At 46.8% G+C, this 24,187-nt stretch overlaps 1 protein-coding gene across 1 annotated transcript in view; it reads right to left on the reverse strand.

Annotated features, from left to right (window-relative positions):
- Window positions 1-470: 470 nt before the first annotated feature.
- apba1a (amyloid beta (A4) precursor protein-binding, family A, member 1a) overlaps window positions 471-24,187 on the reverse strand; it is a 48,570-nt gene continuing 24,853 nt past the window's right edge. Inside the window, exons 3-14 of the mRNA XM_076270569.1 lie at window positions 20,989-22,970; window positions 11,037-11,147; window positions 10,661-10,700; window positions 10,353-10,498; window positions 7,508-7,540; window positions 5,982-6,068; window positions 4,913-5,098; window positions 2,923-3,102; window positions 2,435-2,647; window positions 1,851-1,970; window positions 1,312-1,452; window positions 471-763 (exon numbers count right to left, since the gene is read on the reverse strand). Coding sequence (XP_076126684.1) covers window positions 692-763; window positions 1,312-1,452; window positions 1,851-1,970; window positions 2,435-2,647; window positions 2,923-3,102; window positions 4,913-5,098; window positions 5,982-6,068; window positions 7,508-7,540; window positions 10,353-10,498; window positions 10,661-10,700; window positions 11,037-11,147; window positions 20,989-22,881 — 3,222 coding nt within the window. The 5' untranslated portion in view covers window positions 22,882-22,970 and the 3' untranslated portion in view covers window positions 471-691. The remainder of the gene's footprint in view (window positions 764-1,311; window positions 1,453-1,850; window positions 1,971-2,434; window positions 2,648-2,922; window positions 3,103-4,912; window positions 5,099-5,981; window positions 6,069-7,507; window positions 7,541-10,352; window positions 10,499-10,660; window positions 10,701-11,036; window positions 11,148-20,988; window positions 22,971-24,187) is intronic.

Raw genomic sequence — 24,187 nt, forward strand, 5'->3', positions numbered from 1 at the left:
TTTGTTACAGGCAGCCTGTTAAAGGGAAGGCTTCACAATCACGCTCTATATTCACATTAACATGGTGAGAGGAAATCTGTCAAACCAAGCAAACAAAGTGGGTGTTTGCAGACTATTCTTTCAAAAGAAACAGCTTTTCAAATGGACGCCCTCCCCTGCCCCCTAACTTGCAGACCACATGCCGTTAAAATGCCCCAGATTCCTCTCCCACTTTGATTCTTCCATCCACCTATCTATCATCTACCCTCATCACATCAATCCGACTCCACTCCACTCCATTCCACCCCAGCCCACCTCCCATGCCTGGTTATCAGTCAGAAGTGTGCGCACACAAACAGGATATTGCACTTCACAGCAGACACAGAAGCCTCAGAGGGAAGGGAGAGGGGGCTACAGAGGTAGGAGGCAGAGATGGGTGGAGGTGGTGGTGGGGGGGGGGGGGTGGAAGTTTGGGATTGCAGTGTAGTGTGGTGTGTGTGGAGAAGAGTAAGACCACCCCAGCCGTGGCCAGCGGGAAGCCGGAGACGCATCGGTCAGTCACCACACCACGCCATATGCACGTGGGGAGTGGGGTCAAGAGTCAAAGATGCTGACTAAGGTTACATCATGTGTCAGAGGTCAAAGGTTATGATAGACAATGGAGGGATGGGGAGAGCGGGAGGGAAGAAGGGAGGGGGAAGCGTTTGAATCGTTAGATGTAAACGGGTTGCTCCTGGGCAGTCAGCAGGCGGTACATGGCAGCAGGCATGGTCTTCATGTGGATCTATACAGAGAGACACAGAGAAGCACAGCAGGAGATAAAGCCTGGAAATGTCTTTTCAAAGGTATTAGCCCCTGGCATTGCCCCATAGGTATTTGCCCCTGCAAGGACTTAAATTGCATATGTGTGTGTTGGTATGTGCATTTGTTTTGTGCTTACTAGATGTGTACGCGAGTGTGTGTGTGTGTGTGTGTGTGTGTGTGTGTGTGTGTGTGTGTGTGTGTGTGTGTGTGTGTGTGTGTGTGTGTACACATTTGTATGTATATGTATGTGAATGTATTCAAGTCTTTGTTTCAATTCTGTCTGGATCAACTTTACTGAACTGTTATACCATTACAACATTTTTATTTACCTGTCCCACCAGAAACATGCATAAAGAGAACAAGCAAGCTTGCTGTATCCTTAATAAAACTGCCTTGCCCTGCCTTACCTGTTACCATCTTACATCTGACCCTTGGTGGCCATACTGTATACAGTGTTTGTGTGTGTGTGTGTGTGTGTGTGTGGTGTGTGTGTGTGTGTGTGTGTGTGCAGTACAGATGTTTCTGTACCTCTCCCACTGCATTGGACAGAATGTGTACAATCTTCTCGTGAGGGGTGGCCACCACGCTCTGGCCGTTGATCTCGATAATGCGATGGCCCACGCGCACCCCACCCCTCTCAGCTATCCCCCCTCTCATAAGGCTACATATCTGAGAGAGGAAGAGAGAGAAAGAAAGAAAGAAAGAAAGAAAGAAAGAAAGAAAGAAGACAAAAGAAGGAACAAAGAGAACATCCTCATCAAACATGAGCAATCACACTCCCTCCAGCACACAGACAAAAAGAATCGTCCTGCACAATGCTAAACAGAGGCCCCAGGCTAGCATTACTTGTTAGCAGCATTAGCTCATCCCTGATGCCGCGCAACACTAAAGCAGGAGCATTTGGACTCGGAAACACGTCTCACCTGATCGACTGCGCTGATGGTAAGCTCCAAATGAATGTGAATTAGATTTTCTGGCCAGGCAGCTCCTCTAATAGGAGCCACTGCTCTGCATTAACAGGGTGACCATAAGAAGGATGCAGGGGAGGAAGGGAAAGCTGCACTCACAATGCCATTCTGGACACTGAAGCCCAGCTGGTATCTTAGGTCTGGTCTTCTGATTAGGACAGTGGTGACTGGGGGGCATCGGACGATGTTCAGCTTTATCCGTGACTGGTTCTTCAGCCCCTGCACGCACACACATGCACGCACGCACACACACACACACATGCACACACACACACGCACACACACACGCACGCACGCACACACACACACACACACACACACACACACACACACACACACACACACACACACACACACACACACACACACACACACACACACACACACACACACACACACACACACACAAATAGAGAGCATTAATAAAATCACAACAAAAACAATGCAAGCACCATAACAGCTCAGCAGCGTAACCCAAAGGCTTTGTTTGTACCAGAGGGGGATAAACAGCCGCGTGCTGCATCATCTTAAATGGTGTCCATATGGCAGAGTGCTTGCAAGCAGACTGTAAGCCCCCTTTTAAATATGAATTAACAGCCTGGAAATATAGTCTTATAGCTACTGTCTGTACAAGTAGCATTGTATAAGATTATGGCTTCCAGGCGGTGGCAAGAGGGTGGTACCTTGATGATGGTCTGGCAGGTAGACAGCGGGAGGCCCACCAGACTCGTGCCATTGATGGACATGATCTGGTCGCCGATGTTTAGCCTTCCGGACTTTTCCGCCGGGCCGGCGTGCATCATGTTGGCGATGATGACGGTGGGGAGGATGGAGCCCCAGCCGGACTCGACGATGACCAGCCCAAGGATCTCACCTTTCTGCTTCTCTATGTAAACCTGGTAGAGGGCAGGAAGGCACAAAGGTGTCTCCTCAGAGAAAAAAATCTCATGATCCATGAATTAGATTTGTTTTGAAAAATCATATAATTTTTCATTATTGGGTGTAAAAATAATTACATTTCCTATAAATCTACATTACTTATAGAACAACATAGAAAAAATACAATAATATAAAATTAAAATGAAAATATACAGTATGTCATAGATTGGTGGTTAGTTGATTCTACAAGCTCTATTCTTCTGTCCTCCATCATCTCTATAAGCTCACTCACATCTTTGCAGTTCTCAGACTTGGAGAAGTGAATGAGGTCGTCGTTGTACATGTCCTGGGTGTTGAGGAGGTCGCTGTACTCCTTCTGGCTCAGGTCCTCCGGGTTGATGCCGTTGGCACGCAGGAATTCCTGGTATGCCACGCTGAATGCCTGGCCAATGGACTGCGCTATGAGCTGGGCCTGATAGGGTAGATGAGACCAGAGAGAGACATTTAGCACTACGGCGCCACAGGCTCACACAATACCCCGAGTAGCATCTGAGTGTGAGTATGTTTATCTTACTCACAATCTGCTCAGCCAACGCAATCACAGTGTGCACTGACGACTGCAGTTCATTATGTTTTGTTTTGCCACTTGCTTTACTAGCAATAATTCACAAAGCAATCACCACTGCAGTGTCACAGTGTTTATGGGAAAGGTGCTGAGGCTGCAAACATCCACCGAGGGTTTTTATCAAAGTTTTCCCAACACACACACACGGCCATAAGGCTCTCACCACCCAGCAGAACAGCACAGTATGAAAAAGAGCTCTTTCAGAGCGTTTTGTGTGGGAAACGTCTGTAATTGTGTTCATGGAGTCTGGGATCCTAATTAAAGGGTTTGCCAGCAACATACCAACAGATTAAGAGCAATTGAACGGAATCTCTGTCCAAATTAGGGAGTCTAACACACATAAAGGAGCACTGAATGGTTGAATGGGTGAACTAAGGATATTTTAAGTGCAAGCAAGGGCCCTATGATTCCTCTTACTGCTGCAGTTCACTATTCATTTTCTTTTTCCTTAAGAAAAGCACACAAACTGCTCTTTGCACCTTTGGAAGCAACTCATCTCCGTAAAACACATAAAAGAAGACTGATGAAAGACAACTAAGAGCATTCCCATGGAGGAGTGGGGCTACAGGGTTCCATGATAAAAAAGAGCCAGAAGATCTTGACGCAGTTAGAGAGCGATTAAAGGTTGAGGCTGCCTCTATCGATCACGCCCACGGCCGCAGAAAGTCCACACCGCGAGCACGCCAGCTGGAGGATCGCTAGTGGAGGTCGCGGCAGTGCAGGGATCCTGGCAGCTGCAATGCATCATGGGGTGGGGTGGGCTCGGCTGTGTGTGGAAGTGATGGGGGGTTTGTGTGTGTGTGTGTGTGTGTGTGTGTGTGTGAGTGTGTGTGTGGAAGGTGGTCAGTGAGTGAGGGTGACTGGGCAGAAGTCCCGCAGGAAAAAGGATGTGGCGAGGACGACTCAATTTCACATCCCACTGGAACACGCCGGAGACCAAATGAGATGCATATCCTTTTGTGTCCCAAGTTTTATAGTTCCTCCTCTGCCTCTTCCTTACGCTGTGCACTGAATGGCAAATGCCCTCATTTGCATCTCTATTAACATGCGGACGCATAGAGGGGAGAGGAAGCTCCCTCCACAGCACCTCCATCGCTACACTGATGTGACTTCATCTGGAGAAGATAAGGCTTCAGTCCGCTGTATTTAGCTATTCACTCTGTACTGATGCTCATTAAAAAGGAACAGAGAGAATGCAGATGAGATGTTGACAGAATGATTTGAAGTATTGATTCACAGTGTGATGTACTCTTGTGCCTCATTCTGTATGTAACCAGGTTCTCAGAGCCTTCACAGCTATCTACAAGATGTAATATTTACAGCTGAGTTATTAAGTTCTGATTAATTTAGTACTTTGACAAGCTCTGTCTGCTCCCAAGCTGCTTGTTCATTGTTGCAGTTGCTGTTTAAGCTCCGAGAATTCAGCTATTCTGCATGTTCTTTTTTTTTTCAGTCAGTAAAACAGAGCTCACAACGAAAATGGAACAAGCAGAGAAATTAATGCACAGAGGATAAAACCAGATACACACAAAGACAATCACACAATCACACACGCACACACACACACACACACACACACACACACACACACACACACACACACACACACACACACACACACACACACACACACACACACACACACACAGTGCCTTACATCTTCAGACTCAAACACGTGGCAGATCATTTTGTACTGGCGCTTCTCGTCCTGGGCCGGGTCGGAAGCCTCCAGGTTCTCTTGTGAGTCGGGCCGAGGCATCCTGCGCCGGGCCATCAGCACCACGATGTTCCCGATGTCCGCTATGTACGAGATGGTCCGCAGAGGGTGGTCCATCATGGTCTCCTGCAGGGAACATAAGGTGAGAGCACAGGATGAAAACCACATAACTAAAGATGGATTGCACACATTAATGTGAGTGTAAATATGAATATAGATGCAAATGTTGTTTCCAATACATGATCACACTACTTACTATGCAATTTTTAATAGATAATATGCATGCAAATATCATGAATATGAAAGTAAATCTGAATGTGAATAATGTTTACAGTCACATTCATGTTTAAGTCAATATATACATGTAAAATTACAATGATGAAAGGAAATTCCATGGTTTCGTCACATTTAAGTTCCTCTTTCAAGCATTTTCTGCCAGGCTTTTCAGCAGGCTACTGTACTACAGAATCAGTGTGGCATTGTTGGGAGAAATGACACATTCAGCACTATTTTCCCAACACCCCCACCCCCCCCCACCCTCTCTCCTGTTCTAGCTTAGGAGGAATCCCTGCTGCTGTGGCCAAAAGGATTGTTCTGGTTCAAATGAATTGGGATAAAACACCCCTGTCTTTGGGAGAGTGCTGCCAGTGAGCAGAGAGCCCAGGAAGGCTTATGACTGGCACCATGTTCAAAGGAGACAAGGAAAAGCCATCTGTCTGCAAGGCTGATGACTTTAATTGCTGCCCCCCATTGTTTGCAAACCATTAGTTGAAGGGATGAGAGAAGAATTACAGAGAGAGAACAAAAGAGAAAGAGAGAGAGAGAGAGAGAAACTTGGCAATACTGTACTGGGACGTAGTGAGACCAGTGAAGCTCTTTGTGTATTTGAATTTGCTTGTATTGGTGTGTTTGAACCACACGCAATCAGCCAGCCAGACAAATGGACACATGGCTACTGTAGGCAGGTTTTTCAAATGGACATGTTAACAGACGGACAGCAGAGGTGGACCTGTGAGTCGGCGTTGAGCACTTTGATCCTCTGGGTGGAGATGAAGAGGTCCACTTCAGTCATGGGCTGAGCCTCTCCCTCTGGGGCCTAGAATGAGAGAAAGAAAGAGAGAGAGAGAGAGAGAGAGAGAGAGAGAGAGAGAGAGAGAGAAAGAGAGGATGGGGAGAAGGGGATAAGAGAAAGGCATCAGTCACAGCTTGCATGGAATGACAGAACAGGATTAGTTTCATCTGAGCCTACTGTAAACATCCACGAAGAAAAGCTACATAGAGAGAGCTAGAGAGAGGACCCGCAGAGGGAGACAGACACATATCATACATCCAGAGAGAGCAAGAACAGAGAAAAAGGATCCACTAGGAGCACATCCATTAAGAGACAGAGAGATAAGAGAGAAAGAGAGACACAGAGGTAGTAAGGAAAAGATACTGCACATTTAAGAGAGTGTGTATGTGTGAGTGGGAGAGTGAGAGAGTGAGAGAGAGTGAGAGAGAGAGTGAGAGAGTGAGAGAGAGTGAGAGAGAGTGAGAGAGTGCAAGGTCAGAGAGGAATGATGGCACATCCAGAGGTGCAGTGAAAAGAGAGAGAGAGAGAGAGAAGAAGAGAGGCTGCTCCATTTTTAATTAAATTCTTATCTATCGGTATTTTTATCTCGCCAGCCCCATCCCCACTTGAGGGGGAGACAAAGGTGTCATTCTTCCTCTGAGCAGCATCTCACTCTCTCCTCGATGAACCTCTGCCAGCCAGAGAAACTCAATTTGTTTCTGGTGGTTTCCTCTGTGCTGCGCAGGCTTGTGAGGTTAATGTGTGGGTTAGTATGTGTTTTCATCGAAAAAGACTCCATCGAAGAAAGGAGGTCAGGGTGTGAGGGAGGGAGGATTCATGGTGAACTATCAGAACGATTTGGCACGAGCTACCATCTTTACAAACACAAAAGAGAATGACAGTCAAGACAGCAAAATCACAGAAAGCCGTGCTGAACGAAGAACATAAAAAAAGAAAGGTCAGAACGCGAACAAACACACCAAAACACTACAGCACACGTCACTCGGAGAAAGAAAAGGGTGCCTGCGTTTTCTGCATCCAGCAAATATCTGGTTCCCCCTCCTTGATTTTTGTGTTTGCGCTTAAGGCTACATTGGCACAACTGACAGGCTCCTGTCTATGTCAGATTCTTTAGAGTGATATCTGATGTGTGGGGGAGGATGAGAGAATGTGCGTGAAGGAACACGTAACAGACACACATCTGACACAGAAGTAATGTGACTGAATATCAGGTGTTGGGACTTGTTGCTGGATTCAGAAACAGAACTGGAGGCAACAAGAGTGACACTAGGAAACTAAAAGAAAGAAGAAAGAAAGAAAGAAAGAAAGAAAGAAAGAAAGAAAGAAAGAAAGAAAGAAAGAAAGGAAGAAACACGACACAGCGAAGTGTCGACCAAGGCAAAAAATGTATAAATAACAACAGAAAAAAGTAAATAAAAAAAAGAGATGCACAAACACCAAAAACCGATGAAGAATTACTGCACCTTCTTCCTGCTTTTGGCTAATTTCTGGGCCGTCTGCTTTGCATGAAACAAACAGAGACAGGAGAATGGTTAGAGCCGCAGGGACCAGATCAAAAAGAGTGGGTGGAGACTGTGTGTGGAGGTGGTGTGTGTGGTGGTGGTGGTGGTGGTGGTGGTGGTGGAGCGGGGGGTTGCTTGGATGGGGTGGGGCACAGGAAGTTGGGGAGAGGTGGGTGGATCAACACAACACAGTCTGCTTGCGATGGGCCAGTGTGGACAAGCGGCACATCGGCAATGATATAGATCTTTCAACACTTGCCATGATAACCTCTGTCAAAAATGCTGAAACTGTTTAAATCCTTCAACATAACTCCATCTACAACCAAACTGGTAGAGCTACTAACACCACCACTAACTATATTTCCATCAAGTGGACATACGGTCAAGAATGTGTACTGTATATCCTATCAGTACTGTAGGTCTCTTGGCCGTAAAGTGTTCTGCTTGTCACTTACTCTCTTTTGTGCAGTTTCTGCTACATGGCTCCATTGGCTGAGAACAGTTTACCACAGCTTCAGGGCTGTAACTAAAGGAGGGCTGATCTTAAAGAAGATGTACTAGCATCCTTAAACTAGCTTTTCAAAACCAGAAGCGGTGCATGATGATATGGGGTTTAATATGGAGAGCACTGAGCCATTATCTAAAGTTCCTTTGTACCCCAGCAGAGGGCCCACTTGAGCTGTACTAAAGGCAGGGGCATTCTCATGTAATGCATGTTGTCATTACAGTTAAACCATATAAAAGGGGCATTCCCTATTCTGAGCATATTCAAGTGATTATATTTCAAAAACATGAGACATCACTCCCACTCAAAAGTGCACCTTATAACTGACTTTGAACATCATGGCCCTTCCCCTCTGAATTAATGTGAGTGTGCTTATTATTTCACTTATATAGACACACTTTACACAAAATAGAGCAGTTATGGCAACCTGAGCTTCCTCTACACTCCACAAAGTCCACTCCACTAGGGGGCAATGTCATAAGGGTCAGGGAAATGGGAGAGCACAGGGAGCACTTCTGCCTGAGGGCCAGTTGATGTACAAACACCCACATCATTCAGGAGGGAAAAAAAAAATCAAAAAGCTCAAGCTGATGATCCAACATTATCACACATTGCAAAGCACATACAAACAACCTGTTCAATTCAGCCTAATTAGGTCAGTTAAAAATAGTGTGTTGTTATTAATCTGTCTCTGAAACAAACGAGGTTGGGATCACAAGGTCCTGAAGCAGCAGCAGCACACCAGCTTGCCTCGGGGCAAATTCTCCCGCTCGTTTGGAGCCTCATTTATTAATGCCGATGGTTAGGCGTCCCCACCCATGAAGCCCAATCAATGACGCCTGGCTGCTTTAAACCGCCTCTGTTGTCTGAACAATGCTTTTAATCAATCCCGCACCTCATAAATTATTTAAAGACTTTGACCAAGCAGTACTCTGAGCCATGACTTAAGCCTTAGCTTCAGTAAGGTACACTGCTAGACCTAGATGCAGAGTTTTGTAGTGGCACTGAGGCTCTATGATTCCACTGTAGTATGGCTTTAACCAGCTTTTGCAGTCTATTTCATATGCAGTAAAAAGTCATAAAGCCATTAAAATAAGTGTAATGGGTAAATTCATTTAAATTCTATTAAAAAATGAATATGCATTTTTAATCAACCTACTTTATGAAGCTTAGTAGGCCTTTTGGCCTTCTGCTGAGCCCTATGTACACAGCATAGCAACCAATGGCCACCAGGCCATGCTTAATGACTACCCCTGCAGAGGTAATGTCCTAAAACAAATGGTCGTATCTTGTTAACCTTAGAATGATCCTGCGTCTCATATGCAACCCAACCCAACACTAATTGCATCACAAGCAAGGAGAGCTTCTTAGCATTTAGCATGTTTGGGCCAGAGGGAGATTAGGTTCTAGCGTAAGAAAAAAAAGTTGAGTCATAACATGCAATGTGTCATTGGCTTGGGGTTTAACATGTCATACTGAAGCACCATAATAATGTGGAGATTTAAGCCCCAGGAAAGTGATGAAGAGGTGACAGGACACTAAAACGTCACTAGTGATTTAGCAAAATGCTAACTATAGCCTCATCACAGTAATGTCCAATGACTAGCATCTAATCTATAAGGCTAAGTCACAACACACACGTCGTGCTGGCATATGCCAAATTCAGTCGAGTGAAGGCAAGGGAGAAAATATAGAGGCCATTAGAATACATAGCTGAAAGAACAGCTCCTGATAAAACAGTACTTCAGAGAGAAAGCTCTGCAGTTGTTCATCTGTTTCCCACACTTATTATTACAATTATGTTAGTTCAGATACCCACTTCGTCTGTTATCTCTCATTATTAATTTGCTGTCTTTGTCAGACCCCCCCAAGACTAGCACAGACACTAATTCAAAGAAGTCTTTTGAAGATCTAATATATTTATTAACAAGTATGTTATCTAATGAGTGTGGGAACTAATAGCAGAGATATTCTCCATTTTGGACGGCCTACGCGAGCTGACCATCTCAGCTGGTCAGACCTTGAGAATGAATGTTAGCAGTAGTTATACACTTTCTTTCTCTTTCTTTTTTGCCTTCCCTCAGACATGCTGAGGTAAATAAAAAGTCAGAAGTCAGAACAGTGAAGCAGAGAGCTGATCAAAGTGATCTGTTCTGGCAAAGGGCCACACGCACACACACACACACACATAGGCTTGCACACAAACACAGGCTTGCACACATGTGGTAACACACACACACACACACACACACACACACACACACACACACACACACGTCACGCATGCATACTGTGACTCACCTTGATGCGGCTCACAGCCTCTTGGGCCTGCATCATGCGCACGTTCTTCGACGGGGTCTTGTCGGAGAGGAGCTGCGTGGAGCCCAGGTAGTTAGCAGCGAAGATGATGCCATCGATGAGGTCCTCCGGGTCACAGGGGCCTGGCACTGGCACAGACACACACACACACACACACAGACACACACAGACACACACACACAGGAGAGCGTTTCAGAGGTGCTGCCATAGCCTGAGGCACTAATGGCTGAATAAACATTAAGGCAGAGTAGCGACAGCTGATGCGGTGCCAGGTGCCAAAGCACACTCACCTTCCACGTACGTGGGGAAAGAAGCCAGACTTCTCCGGGACTGAGTCGTGAGGGAGAAAGAATACACAGAGAGTAAGAGCAATTGAGACAAAAAAATACAACCCATTTTGGTTTGATTGATTACAACGGATGGAGTTTGTGGTTTGACTTTTGCTTTGGTTCCTGCTTGTGTAGTTGCTAGTCGTTTGTATTGGTGTTCAATTTAAACTCCTTTCTTCAACACAATTCTTAAAACCTTACTCACAATAGATGAGATTTGCTTCAGTCATGATCACTGATTACTATTCCTTGTTTCCTTGCTCTTGACTACATGGGCCACACTGATGGAGGACACTGGGAAGCCAGCTGGTGCCTCCATGTTTGGAGAGGCTCTCACCTCTTTCCCGGCGGGCGATGGCGTCTCGAAGCTGTCACTCCCCTCGAGCATAGGCATGTGGTGGCTGGAGGACTCCGCCCCTTGGGGTGAGTTGGACCCAGAGCCTGGAGACTGGTAGAGAAACACAATTGGGGTACGGTTCATATGGTTGGGGTTATGGTTATGGTTCATAAGGTTGGGGTGAGGTTCATATGTCTGTCACAGAAACACTGCCAGGAACTCATTTAAAAGTGGTTTTATTTTAGCTTATGGACCACACGTCTTGTGCACCACGCCCCATAATAAACGGTATCTCTCATGGCTGGCAATGATGTGCAATACTCTCATGAAGAACATTTTGACATTTAAAACATGGATATTTTCAGGATGTACTCATATGGGTTTATTGTAGGGGTTGCCCTCTGCTCCAAGACCATATCTTACAGGATCTTCGGAATATAGTCTGGAAATGGTTAAAAATATTTTTTTTATACCGAATATTCTGTATTTGACCTACAGCATAGGTAGTTGCTAAGCCGGTGTAGACAAAAAAGTGATTACACATTAAAAATGTATCAGTCATTAAGGCTGCTATCAAGACAGATTACAAGCTATATTATGCTATTATACAGCGGAGAAAATAAGTATTGAACACGTCAACATTTTTTTCAGTAAGTATACTTCCAGTGAGGCTATTCGCATGAAATTTTCACCGGACATTAGGTAATCCACACATATATAAAAATCCAAACATTAATGTCTAAAAGTAGAGTTATGAGTAAAAAAGTGGAATGGCACAGGGAAAAAGTATTGAACACGCTAAGAAAAAGCAGTACACAAAGGCAAGGAATAGCAAGGAACAAACTGGAATCTATAAGTATTTAGAGAAATTATCCCTCCTATCTGTGCAAATTTATATAAACTGGATTTTTGTTACCAAGGTGTCACACAAGAAACATTTCATGATGGGTAAAAGCAAAGAGCCCTCCCAAGACATATCAATGGAACTGGTTACAGATGCACTTCAAAACTTTTGAATCATCCAGCAAGCAGTACTGGAGCCATTATCTGCAAGTGGAAGGAACATCACTGCATCATCAACTGGCCATGCACAGGATCTCCTTGCAAGATTTCTGACCAGGAAGTCAGAAGGATAGTCAGAAGAGTAGCCCAAGATCCAAGGACCACTCAGAGAAAGCTCCAGAAAGGCTTGGAGGCAGCAGGTACAATTGTTACAGAGAAAATCATAGGTAATGCACTTCACCGTTATGGCCTCTATGCACGCTCATCCCGCATGACTCTATTGCTGAAGAAAAACATGTCAAACCTCGTTGAAAGTTTGCTACACAACATTTGGACAATCCTATGAAATACTGAGAGAATGTATTCTGGTCTGGTGAGAGCAAAATGTAACTTTTCAGATGTCATACTACACACCATATTTGAAGGAGAAATGGCACTGTGCATCACCCTAAAAATACCATACCAACAATGAGGTTTGGAGGTGGTGGCATCATGATGTGGGCTGTTTTTCATCTCATGGTACTAGCAGACTTCATACAGTTGAAGGAATCATGAATGGAGTCATTTTGTTCCGGGAGAATCTTTACATCCACCAGGATGATGAGGATGAGACATGGCTAGACCTTCCAGCAGGACAATGATCCAAACCATTCAGCAAAGGAAACTCTCAATTGGTTTCAGAGAAAGGAAATCAAGGCCCTGACTTTAATCCAATTGAACAGTTTTGGAAGTTAACTAAAGATCAGGATTCACAAGAGGGACCCCTGGAATCTTCAATATTAAAGGACTATCTGTTTAAAAGAATGGGCCACCAGAATACTGTGACTGATTAGTTTTCGTCATACAAGAAAATGCCTTGAAGCTGTCATTACGAATAAAGGCTTTTCCACAAAGTATTTAAAGGAACCGTATGTAGGATTTTGGCCAAAACTGGTACTACAATCACTTTCAAAATACTGTAGAGCGGTGTACACCGCAGATGTGGTAACTAGAGCAGAGCTGGCAACCCAGATGCCGAAACACTACTGACTTGTGTGATTACTAGATAGGTGGAGGGTGACGGATCAGGCTAAAACACAAATATGTAAACATCAACAGTTGAGGGCTACAACTTCACTTTCTTAAATTACGATATCCTGGCCGGACTACTGTTGTCAGTGATATAAATATTTGAAATTAGCATGATTTCCTAATGTCTAGTGACAAATCAGGGCCATTTTATGATTAATTGAATTACATTTTTTACATACGGTTCCTTTAAGAAATTTCAGCAGGCGTGTTCAATACTTTTTTCCTGTGTCATTCCACTTTATTACACATAACTCTACCTATGGACTTTAATGTTTGGATTTTTTTTATATGGGTGGATTATCTGAGTTAATAGTAATATCTGGTGAAAATGTCATGCAAATAGCCTCATTGGAAGTATACTTACTGAAAAAAATGTTGACGTGTTCAATACTTATTTTCCCCGCTGTATGAAGCTATGTGCTGATGCTAGCCTGTCTTGAGTGAAAGGTTGTAATGACTCTTGTTCCGAGTTAATTTATTTGTTTGGCTGATTTGCCTTGCACTGCCTTGATCCCTGCATTAGTCATTTGAAATATAATTTGGATACAGCTGTAGTCCGATGGAACGTTTCCAGACCACAACGAATAAATGTGGCTTGGCAGGCCAGGAAGAGAGGTAGTATTTGAAAATGGTAAACCAAAAAAACGCAACAAACCTTAGCTGTCATCTACGGGACAAATGAGATTAACTTAATCCCCTAAGGGTTTAGTTTTGTCATGTTGCCTATGAATCACACCACACATCAATAGATGTTGAAAAGCGTGAAGGTGTCTCAGTTCAAGGCTCACAGCATTAGACTGACAATTACACTGCAATTTTAGACAGCTTGACTTGCAGTGGCGTTGAAATGGTTTGAATCTGAATATGTTGACTACCCTGACCTTCAGTTAAGGTGCGCAAGTGTGGGTGAAAAAGAGAGCAAGAAAGAGAGAGAGAGAGAGAGAGAGAGAGAGAGAGAGAGAGAGAGAGGAGAAACAGAAAGACAATGAGAGTATTGCTTCAGGAAACCGACACCTAGAGTGGGGTTGAACTGACTCCAAGCCTTGTGTTAAATTGGCACAGTCCTTTGGGCATACAAGACTGGGCAAGTGGGCATGAGGCATCTCACATCTGGGATAAAAATAAAACCTCACAGCAACCCCATAACAAACACTGGCAAAGCTAGAACAAAAATGAATGATAGGAAATCTTTAACACTTTACATCGCTGGACTGTCTGACACATGCATCTTGTATATGTAGATGACATCTGAATACCATCTGCATATACACTATGCATGTAAGGGCAGCCGTGGCCCACTGGTTAGCACCCTGGACTTGTAACCGGAGGGTTGCCGGTTCAAGCCCCGACCAGTGGGCCGCAGCTGAAGTGCCCTTGAGCAAGGCACCTAACCCCTCACTGCTCCCCGAGCGCCGCCGTCGTAGCAGGCAGCTCACTGCGCCGGGATTAGTGTGTGCTTCACCTCACTGTGTGTTCACTGTGTGCTGAGTGTGTTTCACTAATTCACCGATTGGGTTAAATGCAGAGACCAAATTTCCCTCACGGGATCAAAAAAGTATATATACTTATACTTATACTTATGTTTGCGCTTGGATTGAACCTGTTATCTTTCACATTAGATGACGGGCAGATCAGATGGTGCTCTCAGACATTGAGACACCATGTTCTCATCAACCATAGTTGCAAAGATGAGTGACAACATGAAATTATTCAAGGCACCTGGCACCCAAATATTACATCAGCAACCCCTTAGCACTACTGTGTGAAACTGCAATGTACAGCAGGATGAGAAGCCAAGATTGAATCCCACAACAGCAGCCCACAGAAGAGCATTAAAGGTACAGTCTGATTCTAATTTCATACACTGTTTGTCAAATTCACTGAATTGCTCCTCACTATCTTCTAGCTTCCCATCCAGTGTCCATTGATGGCATTATCAATTGCAGCCAATCAACAACGAGGAGTTCAACACTTCAGAAGCACAGGAGGGAGGAGTGTAATTTGATTGCCTGTTGGACATAAATAACAACCTATGATCTTTTAACTTAGTGTCCCATTTTAAATGTGTTATACACTAAAACCAAAGTGTTAAAACAAAGGAATATTTAATAATTAATTCAACAAATAAGAGGCATCATCTAATTAGTGTTTTTATCTAAAGATGAACCTTTAACAAACAGTAGAATAAACTTAGCATGGGCCTGAAACAGATCATGTTTCTTCTAGCAGCTTAATGATGAGAAATTCTCTCACTGACACCTCACTCCCACTCAGTTACCTGCTGTCCTCACCCTGGTGTCATGACTACATGGAAAATACCACAAGTGGGTTTCGAGCCCAGTAGATGCCCGCTAATGACCAGCACCACTGTGAACGTGCTATTATTGTGCCTTCTTCTGTTCATTATAACACCATAATTGTAGACAGTGTAATTTAGTCTCTCACACCCATAACAGTGTTGTTATAATGAGTACAAAATAACAGCAGAGGAATTTCTCTCTTCTCCTGGAGACACATGACATGATGCTAAATGAGTATTTAAAAATTACAAATACTATGAGCAACGCAATATTACCTCATCCTCATCAATCAAAGGGACCTCATCTGTCTGACGATGTTCAATTTGGTACATCCAGAAGTTCTCCATGGCGCTGAGAGAAGTCTTTTTGCTAACACGACAGTAACACTCTCTCAAAACTCATGAATGGACTCACTGAATGCTTGAGACTCTGTCAAACAGCAGTGTGCTGCGCTGTGCTGTGCTATGCTGGAGCAGTAGGCTGTGTTGTGCTGGACACTGGGCTTGACAGAGGCATCCAACCCAAACGGCCCCGCTCATCTCCTGTGACGCTCAGACAGATCGAGCTTCACGCAGGCCAATGAGGACCCAGGCTAACCGCGCTCCGGTTACAACAGCCCTTACTCTGACTCTGGCCTGCTGGCTCTTACTGTCGCGTGAGTTACTCTGGTTCATAGCCTTTGCACCAGCAGGAATCACTATGAAGGTTATGGTGATCAGACATTTTTCAGGACATTCTGTGAATGACACACATTGCCACTACATTTGTTAGTGTTTGCGTACATCTTTTTCGTCATGCAAAGACACACAAGGCGCTGTTTGGGTTTTCAGGGACTCAAGAGCGTTATCTTCCTGGTATGTGCTCGTGCTCAACTCAGACGACAGTCTCTAAGCTGTACAATACATACAAAAACAGACCCAGCTGTGCTAGATAAATGCCTTCTTTAAACACATTTTAAACCTTCTCTGTGGCCTGATGAAGAGAGGCTGCTTCTCTCTCCTCTAATGTTACACTATCTGAGCAATGCTGAATTATTCACAGGCCGCTCTTTTCTGTGTGTCTCGCCTACACTAAATAAATCATCCTTAGCAGGGGAGGAAGGAAAATAAAGCAGCAGAGCACTCGGATAGTGAGGGGAACTCTTAGTATTTGGACCCGTCAAATCAAACGTTAGTGTATGGTACAAATGGTCAAACTTTAAGCTCTAATTTTTTCTAACCTCTTTCGTAGAGATTTTCTGAAGTCTTTTTTATTTATTTTTCTTTGTTTTTGGGTGAGACAGGGGAGATTTAACCCGAGTTCTAGCTACTTCTCGGTGTTTTCAATTGCTGTTCTGTTTATCTTGTGCCACTGCTGAGATGGCCTGGGAGGCTGAACGCTACGTGCTTCGCCCAGTAAACACTGACCCAGCGGCCCCCTCTTTCCCCCAGAGACTGGCAGACATGCACCGTGAGACATGTGGGGCAGCCGTGGCCTACTGGTTAGCGCTTCGGACTAAACCGGAGGGTTGCCGGTTCGAACCCCGACCAGTAGGAACGACTGAAGTGCCCTTGAGCAAGGCACCTAACCCCTCACTGCTCCCCGAGCGCCGCTGTTGTTGCAGGCAGCTCACTGTGCCGGGATTAGTGTGTGCTTCACCTCACTGTGTGTTCACTGTGTGCTGAGTGTGTTTCACTAATTCACGGATTGGGATAAATGCAGAGACCAAATTTCTCCCTCATGGGATCAAAAGAGTATATATACATACTTATACTTACTGGCATCACCCTCCTCCCAAGGTTACATTCAGACGTTTCCCTCTGACCCTGTATGCCCGTTTCATGACATACGGTTTAAATCTAAGCCCTTGCCTGAATTTCACTGTGGAGATTAATCTCTACAAAGTGCAATTCAGTTGATATTTCACCCTCAAGTCAGTGAAAACTGGCCACATGCAGTGTTAAGGATCAATAGGACTAGAGATAGAGCGAAGAGAACCGGTGTCAAAGTGCTAATCTGAGTATTTGGACATGTGGTTTATAAACAGTATGGAGCACAAAGCCCTGCGGCATCATTGAGCTCGGTGGGGTTAGCATCCCACAGAGAGGTGCAGAAAGTTGCAGAAGCGGTAAATGGGAAACAAACAGGCAAAAAATAAATAAATAAAAAATATCGGCTCGAGCCTGCTGAGCCGAGATAATCAGATCGAATGCTCTGCTCTGTTGTCAATCCTGGATGGCTGCACACAAGTGGGATGGAAAAAATCAGCTCCCAATTTCACAGATTGGGCCGCGTCAAACGCCTCTGTGGAGCCGCAGTGCCTCACCACACCACGGCTCATAGTGTAATTATCTCTCGAAAAACCTCAGCGCCGCAAGTTCGCTGACAGTGTTTTAAAATGGTACTGTCAATCTGTGAGACACTTGCAGCGGTGGTCTGGTTGCATTGTATTTTTTCTCCTCTCTCTCTCTCTCTCTCTTCCTCTTCTTTGTGTCGAGTCTGACGCAAATGACTCACAGGGTGGATGATCAGCACAGTGAGCTGTGGTGTCTGACTCTCGCTGAATATAATTAAGGACTCGCTGGCCGCATGTGTATGCAGCTGTTTTGCACGCTGGGCGTCGCAGACAGAGCAGGGAATTGTTCCCCTCTTCTGTTCGCCAGTCACTGCGTCGCTGGGACCAGAGTCCCTGCTTATTCACAGAAAAACAAACAGCAGTGCTTAATGAATCCCTTCCTCCCAGACACAGACAGCAGAGGAGAGCAGAATGGGAAATAGCTGTGTAATCAAGAATGGTGGCTTGCACTGGGTATGCAAGAATATGTGTGTCTGAGTGTGCGTATGTATGTATGTGCATGTGCATGTGCGTGTACGTGTGTGTGTGTGTGTGTATGTGTGTGCAAGTATGTTTGTATGTGTATGTGTGTGTCTGTGTGTGTGTGTGTGTACATGTGTTTGTATGTGTGTGTGTGTGTGTGTGTACGTATGCTTGTATGTGTATGTGTGTGTGAGTGTGTGGTGTGTGGTGTGTGTGTGTGGGTGTGTGTGTGTGTGTGTGTGTGTGTGTGTGTGTGTGTGTGAATGTGTGTATCTGCGAATGTGTGTATCTGCATGTGTGGGAGAGAGCTTATTTGACCAGTGCATGTGGTCTGTTTTGACTTCACACACCTGCAGGATAAAGCTGACGCCAGAGGGATCTACAGAATTAACGGAGGTTAGTGTGTGGCAGTGATATTATCGCTCGAGCAGAACATATTTCGCTCACTCAAAGTCCTTCCTCTGACAAAAGCTGAGGTAAGACATTTGGGCAAAGAATTCGCATAGAGAGAGGGGGTATTTCTTTTACAAGGATAAGACAAGGAACTCAGAGGGCAGAAAATATAGAAATGAAGAATTAGATAACTTGCTGGTCCTTCAATATAACAAGGTCAACTCTCCCCTCCAAACCTACCCCCCCCCTCTCTCTCTCTCTCTCTCTCTCTCTCGCTCTCTCTCCCTCTCTCTCCCCCTTTCTCTCTCTCTCTCCCTCTGAACTTATCAGCAGAGGCCTAGCTGTCGATGTTCAGGAGGAGGACAGCTCCATTTGCACACACCGGTCACACGCGGCACTCGTGGAATACAGATGAGCGTGGGCCTCCGGGCCGTGGATAAGCTGAGCCATTCCATTATAGTGCGGCTGAGCCGCTCTTCATTTCCCACAGGCAGCCAATTTGTCCGGCGCATTGGCAGGCTGTGCTCGGCAGGGGGGGTCGGGGGTGGGGGGTGTGGGGACAGGGGTGATAGGGGAGTTGAGCAGCGGTGCCGTGGCACGGCAAACTGCTCCGATGGAACACCGGAGACCAAGAAGTGCTGCCTCACTAAAACACTGTGAATGTGCTTTGCCTTAAATCGAGACGCTTCGCTCACTCCCTCACCATAACCTTACCACTCAGTCGTTGTTTTTTTTCCCCTCCATGCGCAGAGCACACCCACCCCGGGCCAGAAAAAGAAAATCGTTCCTTAGCAACTGAGCTTTTCTGTGGCTTTGTTCTAAAGACAAACCTTGTTTATCGGGTGCTGACTGCAGAGTCGATATGAGACGTGGTGATATGAACGAGTAGCATATTGATAACAATCTGATTCAACCCACTGCATGACACTCAACAGAGCCCCAGGGAATGCTAATTACACTGTCAGTGCAGACGGAAAAGCTTTGGTGGACAAACAATTAATTGCACATTTACATGAGAAACGCAGGTTTTCCGCTCATTTAGAAGATTATTTATTCAAGTGTTATCAACACTGTCAAACAAATATACAGAGATCACCCTACACCAGTGATTCTTAAACTAGGGGTCGCCAAAAACTTCCATGGGGTCGCCAATTATTTTCTGTATTCAGTCTGAAATTATTATTAGGTGAAACAAAGGAAAATGATATTGGCCTTTTCTGCCTTTTTCTTATTTACACGCAGTTAAGAGAAGAGAGAGAAATGTTTTCGTCTTTCAACGAGATCTGGTTCAGTCTATGGGCTACTGGTCCGCTGATAGAAACAATGTAACTATCTGCTCCCACTATGCAAACTCAACTTGTTCCCGCTATTTTAAGTAAAACAAAACAAAAGACATAGGTAGCCTACTAGCCAAAATGGACAGGTGGCTGCTTAAAAAATGAACAAAAGCTCGGAAGTGCCATCTACCAGTGCGTCTACTCATCCGTGATCCTCAGATGGGACAAGTCTACAGGCCGGTGAGAATAAAAAAGAACAAACGGCGCGATCGGCTTTATCAGAAAGAATTTCTGAAATATGCATTCACTTGCCAAGTTAAAGATAACCTCGACCACCCACAATGTGTGATTTGCGGCGATGTTCTGGCGAATGAGAGCTTAAAACCTGTCAAAATGAAACGACATCTCAAAATACAGATGTCGGCTCAGCACCGTGGAGGAAAATCTCTGTCGCCGTATGCAGCATTCCTCCTAGAATTAACTTGCTATGTTCACGGAAGCATGCACACCCTTCCCATTGAAATTGTTAAAGATAGTAAACCAGAAAAGGGAAATAAAAAATACTGTTATTGTTATCGCCATAAATATAATTAATGTTGTAGGCCTAATGCTGCATGTGTATGTGTGTGTGCGTGCTTGTGTGTGTGCGCGCGCTAGCACATATCGCTCTGATCTGATATGGCGGAAGCCTAGGCTACACTTGTTTAATCGTGTTTGTTTGGTTTTCTCGGTTCTTGTTCATATGGAGTAAATAAAACAAATGACTTTGCTTTCTAGTTTTTGCTTGATTTAGTTGTTAACGTTTGAGGGGGGTATTTGAGTAAGGACTTGTTTGGGGAAAGTGGGGTCGCCAGACCTCGCCATACTTTTTTGTGGGGTCGCCAGACAAAAAGTTTAAGAACCACTGCCCTACACATTAATGTGCAATATGCATAGTATCATCATACATTATCTATTATGTAGTAGTATCATATCACTTAATAGACAAATAGATAGTAATGTTATGTATAATATAATACTGTGTAGAATAAGCTGTGTCCACAGTACCCACTGTACAGTGAGCATTGAAATAATCATTGAGTTGTGTATGAGAAGGCCGAAACTCTACTCACGTCGCCCCCTAGTGACGGCTGTAGGTCATTCTCAGCAGTGGGGCTCAGGTCCTGCCTCATCACCCAGATGGGCTCTTTGGGCTCATCAGGCGTGTAGGGCGAGCGCACTGTGCGCGTCTTCACCTCCTCGATGGCCTCCTTGATGTCCTTGATGGCCAGCGAGATGGCGTCCCTCTTCTCCCGGCTGATGCGCTGCTGGGCGGGCCTCTCGCCGGGGCTGACGTTGGGCAGCGGCACCTCCACGTCCTCCTCCTCTTCCATCATCTCCTCGCCCTCCTCGTCGGCCGGCTCCATGGGCTGGTCTTGGTCCTCCTGAGCGGTCTGGACGCTGTGCTCCGATTCGGGCCATTCGCCTTCCTCTTCCTCCCCCTCTTCCTCTCCCTCGAGGCCCATGGCCGTGCGCTGCAGGCTCTGCGAGCTCAGGCTCTCCTTGACCTCGGCCACGATCTGGTCGATGTCCTCGTCCTCGTGCTCCCGCTCGCAGCTATCGGAGCGCGGGTACGGCGCAAACTCGGCCTCCTTCTCGGGGCTGTCCGACTCGCCGTCCGAGCGCTCGTCGTAGTGGTGCAGGCGCGAGCCCACCGCCTCCTGCTGCCGGTAGGTGCTGCCGGTGCTCCCGCCGCTGTCCTCGCGCTCAAACTGCCGGAAGCTCAACTGCTGTCGCTGACGGCACCGCTGCTGCTGCTGCTGCTGTTGCGCCGGCATCTGGCACTCGGGGCCTCCGCCGGCGTGCGCCGCCGCCTCGGCGATCTCCTCGTACACGTGCTCCTGCGGGCTGTAGTCGGCGTAGGGCTCGGCGTACGGCTCGTCCTTCGTCGCTTCGTGCACCTCTCCACCACCGCCGCCGCCTCCGGTGGGACCTGCCCCCTCGCGGGCAGAGGAGACGCGGTAGGCCGGCTGGGTGTAGACGTAGTTGGAGTAGCCGCTGCCGCCGCCGCCGCCGCCGGGGTTGGGGGCCTCTGGGTCAAGGGTGCGGGGCCGCTCGGTGTTGGGCAGGGGGTCTCGCGGCAGCGGCGGGGCCTGCGGCGGATGCTGTGGCTGCGGCTGCTGCGCTGGGTGTGGACGGGGCAGCTGCTCGGACTCGGCGCTCTCGGCGTACTCGTCGGCCTCGGGCCGCAGCGTCAGGCCGTAGCCGCTGTCGTCCTCGGGCTCCGGCGGCTCCAGGGCCATGTCGGCGTCGCCCTCGGCGCGGTCCGTGTGGTTGTGGAAGGCGCTCTCCGTGCTGGCCGAGCGGTTGAGCGCGCCGTCGTCCTCCTCCGCCTCTTCCCGTTCGGCCGGTGGGGCTGCCGGTGGCGGAGCCTGAGGCTGTGGCTGGACAGGAGGGGCATGACGCTGCTGCTGAACCTCCTGAACCTCCGCCCTCTCCGCCCTCTCCGCCTCCCTCTGCTGTCGCTGCCTCTGTCTCTGCTGCTGCGCTCGCAGCCTGGCCTCGTTGTCCCCTTGCCTCCGGTAGCGGCTGACCGCCGGCCTCGGGATGGGCTGCTGGGGCTGGGCCTGCTGGCCCTGCGTGCCCTGCACTGTCTGCTGCGCGTGCTGCTCGGCCGCCTCCGCCGCCTCCGCGTCACCCTCCGTCGCTCTCCGCTGGCCCCTGGGTCTGCTGGCCTCCGAGGGGTCGTACCTGCGGTACCTGGCGGGGGGATGCTGCTGCTGCTGCTGCTGGCCGTTGTCTCCCCCGTGCCCGTTGTTGTTGTTACTGCTGCTGCTGCTGCTGCTGCTGTGGTGGTGGTGGTGGCGGGTTCGGGTGGGTCTGGAGCCTCCCTCGCTCGATCCGCCGTTGTCCTGCCTGCGGCGGTGGCCGTGCGTCTGCGGGGCCGCGTGCTGCGTCTGCGGGGGTAGGTCGGCCTCGACCGCATCGCACGGCTCCACGCCCAGCGGCGCCTCCTGCTGGCTCATGGCTGCGCTGCCTCGGAGAGGGTCGGACGCTCTACGCTGCGCGCATCACACCTCACGGGGCTTAGCTTCCACACGGCTCAAAGCGACTGCTGCAGTCAGGAGGGACAAAACAAACACACACACACACACACACACACACACGTGAGTCACTGACTGTCGTACCCCAGAGATCATACTCAAACATGACTAGTCTCATTATAGTGCTACGTACACACTATGCTGATGTGTGTTTTAAGCTCCTGTATACATCCAGAGTCCAGATGGCTTTGAAATACAGCGCACCAGGAAGCAAAAGTAAAAGCACCACAAAGATTTTTTTTTGCCTCTGTCATATCAGTTGGGATTGCATTAGTGTTTAGTGTTTAGCATTTAGCGGGGATGTGCTGCATAATCTTATTACTCGCTCTAGAGTCATTTATAAGCACTTTCCACTTGTGCAGAGGAGGGGCTGACTTGTCTTGTAGAATGGGAAATAGTTGGTGCAGTACAGAGAGTAGTGCCATTGGGATTTCTCTCTGTATTTGTTTCTTTTAGCGATTTATGCTTGTTTGCTACGTGGTCACTAACCAATTACACCATATTAGCTCTTGAGGTGTATTTTCTTTTTAAGTGTCAAGTGTTTGCGTCATTGGGAGTGGAACATAACGAACCAATTAGCTTTCCCCCTCAGGGACCCTTGAATCATTGTTGTGACTTAACTCTACAGGAGATACAGTATGGACATACAAAACGATATGTAGCTGAAGAGTGGCATGACATGATCCCTCTTATCTTGGTCATACTGAAGAGTGGCAACTGACATGATCCCTCTTATCTTGGTCATACTGAAGAGTGGCGCTTATCAAACCATCACAGGAGATTGGAAGACCAACTAAATCATGACCAAAAATCACATTTTAACCCATCTCTGGTTGCCTGACCTACTGAAATCTCTCCCAACACACGCACGCATAAAAACACATACCGGTGCACGCACACACACACAGGCACAAAAACACATACCGGCGCGCACACACACACACACACACACACACACACACACACACACACACACACACACACACACACACACACACACACACACACACACACACACACACACACACACACACACACACACACACACACACACACACACACACACACACACACACACACACACACACACACAGACTCACTGATCCAGGAACTGGACACAGACCCCGCGGGTCTTCCTGTGTAATCCCCTGATCTGTGCTCAGTGCAGTGATTTCACAAGATTGCAACACTGACCCACTTAAAGCCACAACCTTAATAACGGGAACCT

Source organism: Alosa pseudoharengus, unplaced genomic scaffold (genome assembly GCF_046254945.1).
Source record: "Alosa pseudoharengus isolate Yale_2024_CS ecotype anadromous, Long Island Sound unplaced genomic scaffold, YU_APseudo_1.1 YU_APseudo_1.1_scf_6, whole genome shotgun sequence".
NCBI classification, from domain to species: domain Eukaryota; kingdom Metazoa; phylum Chordata; class Actinopteri; order Clupeiformes; family Clupeidae; genus Alosa; species Alosa pseudoharengus.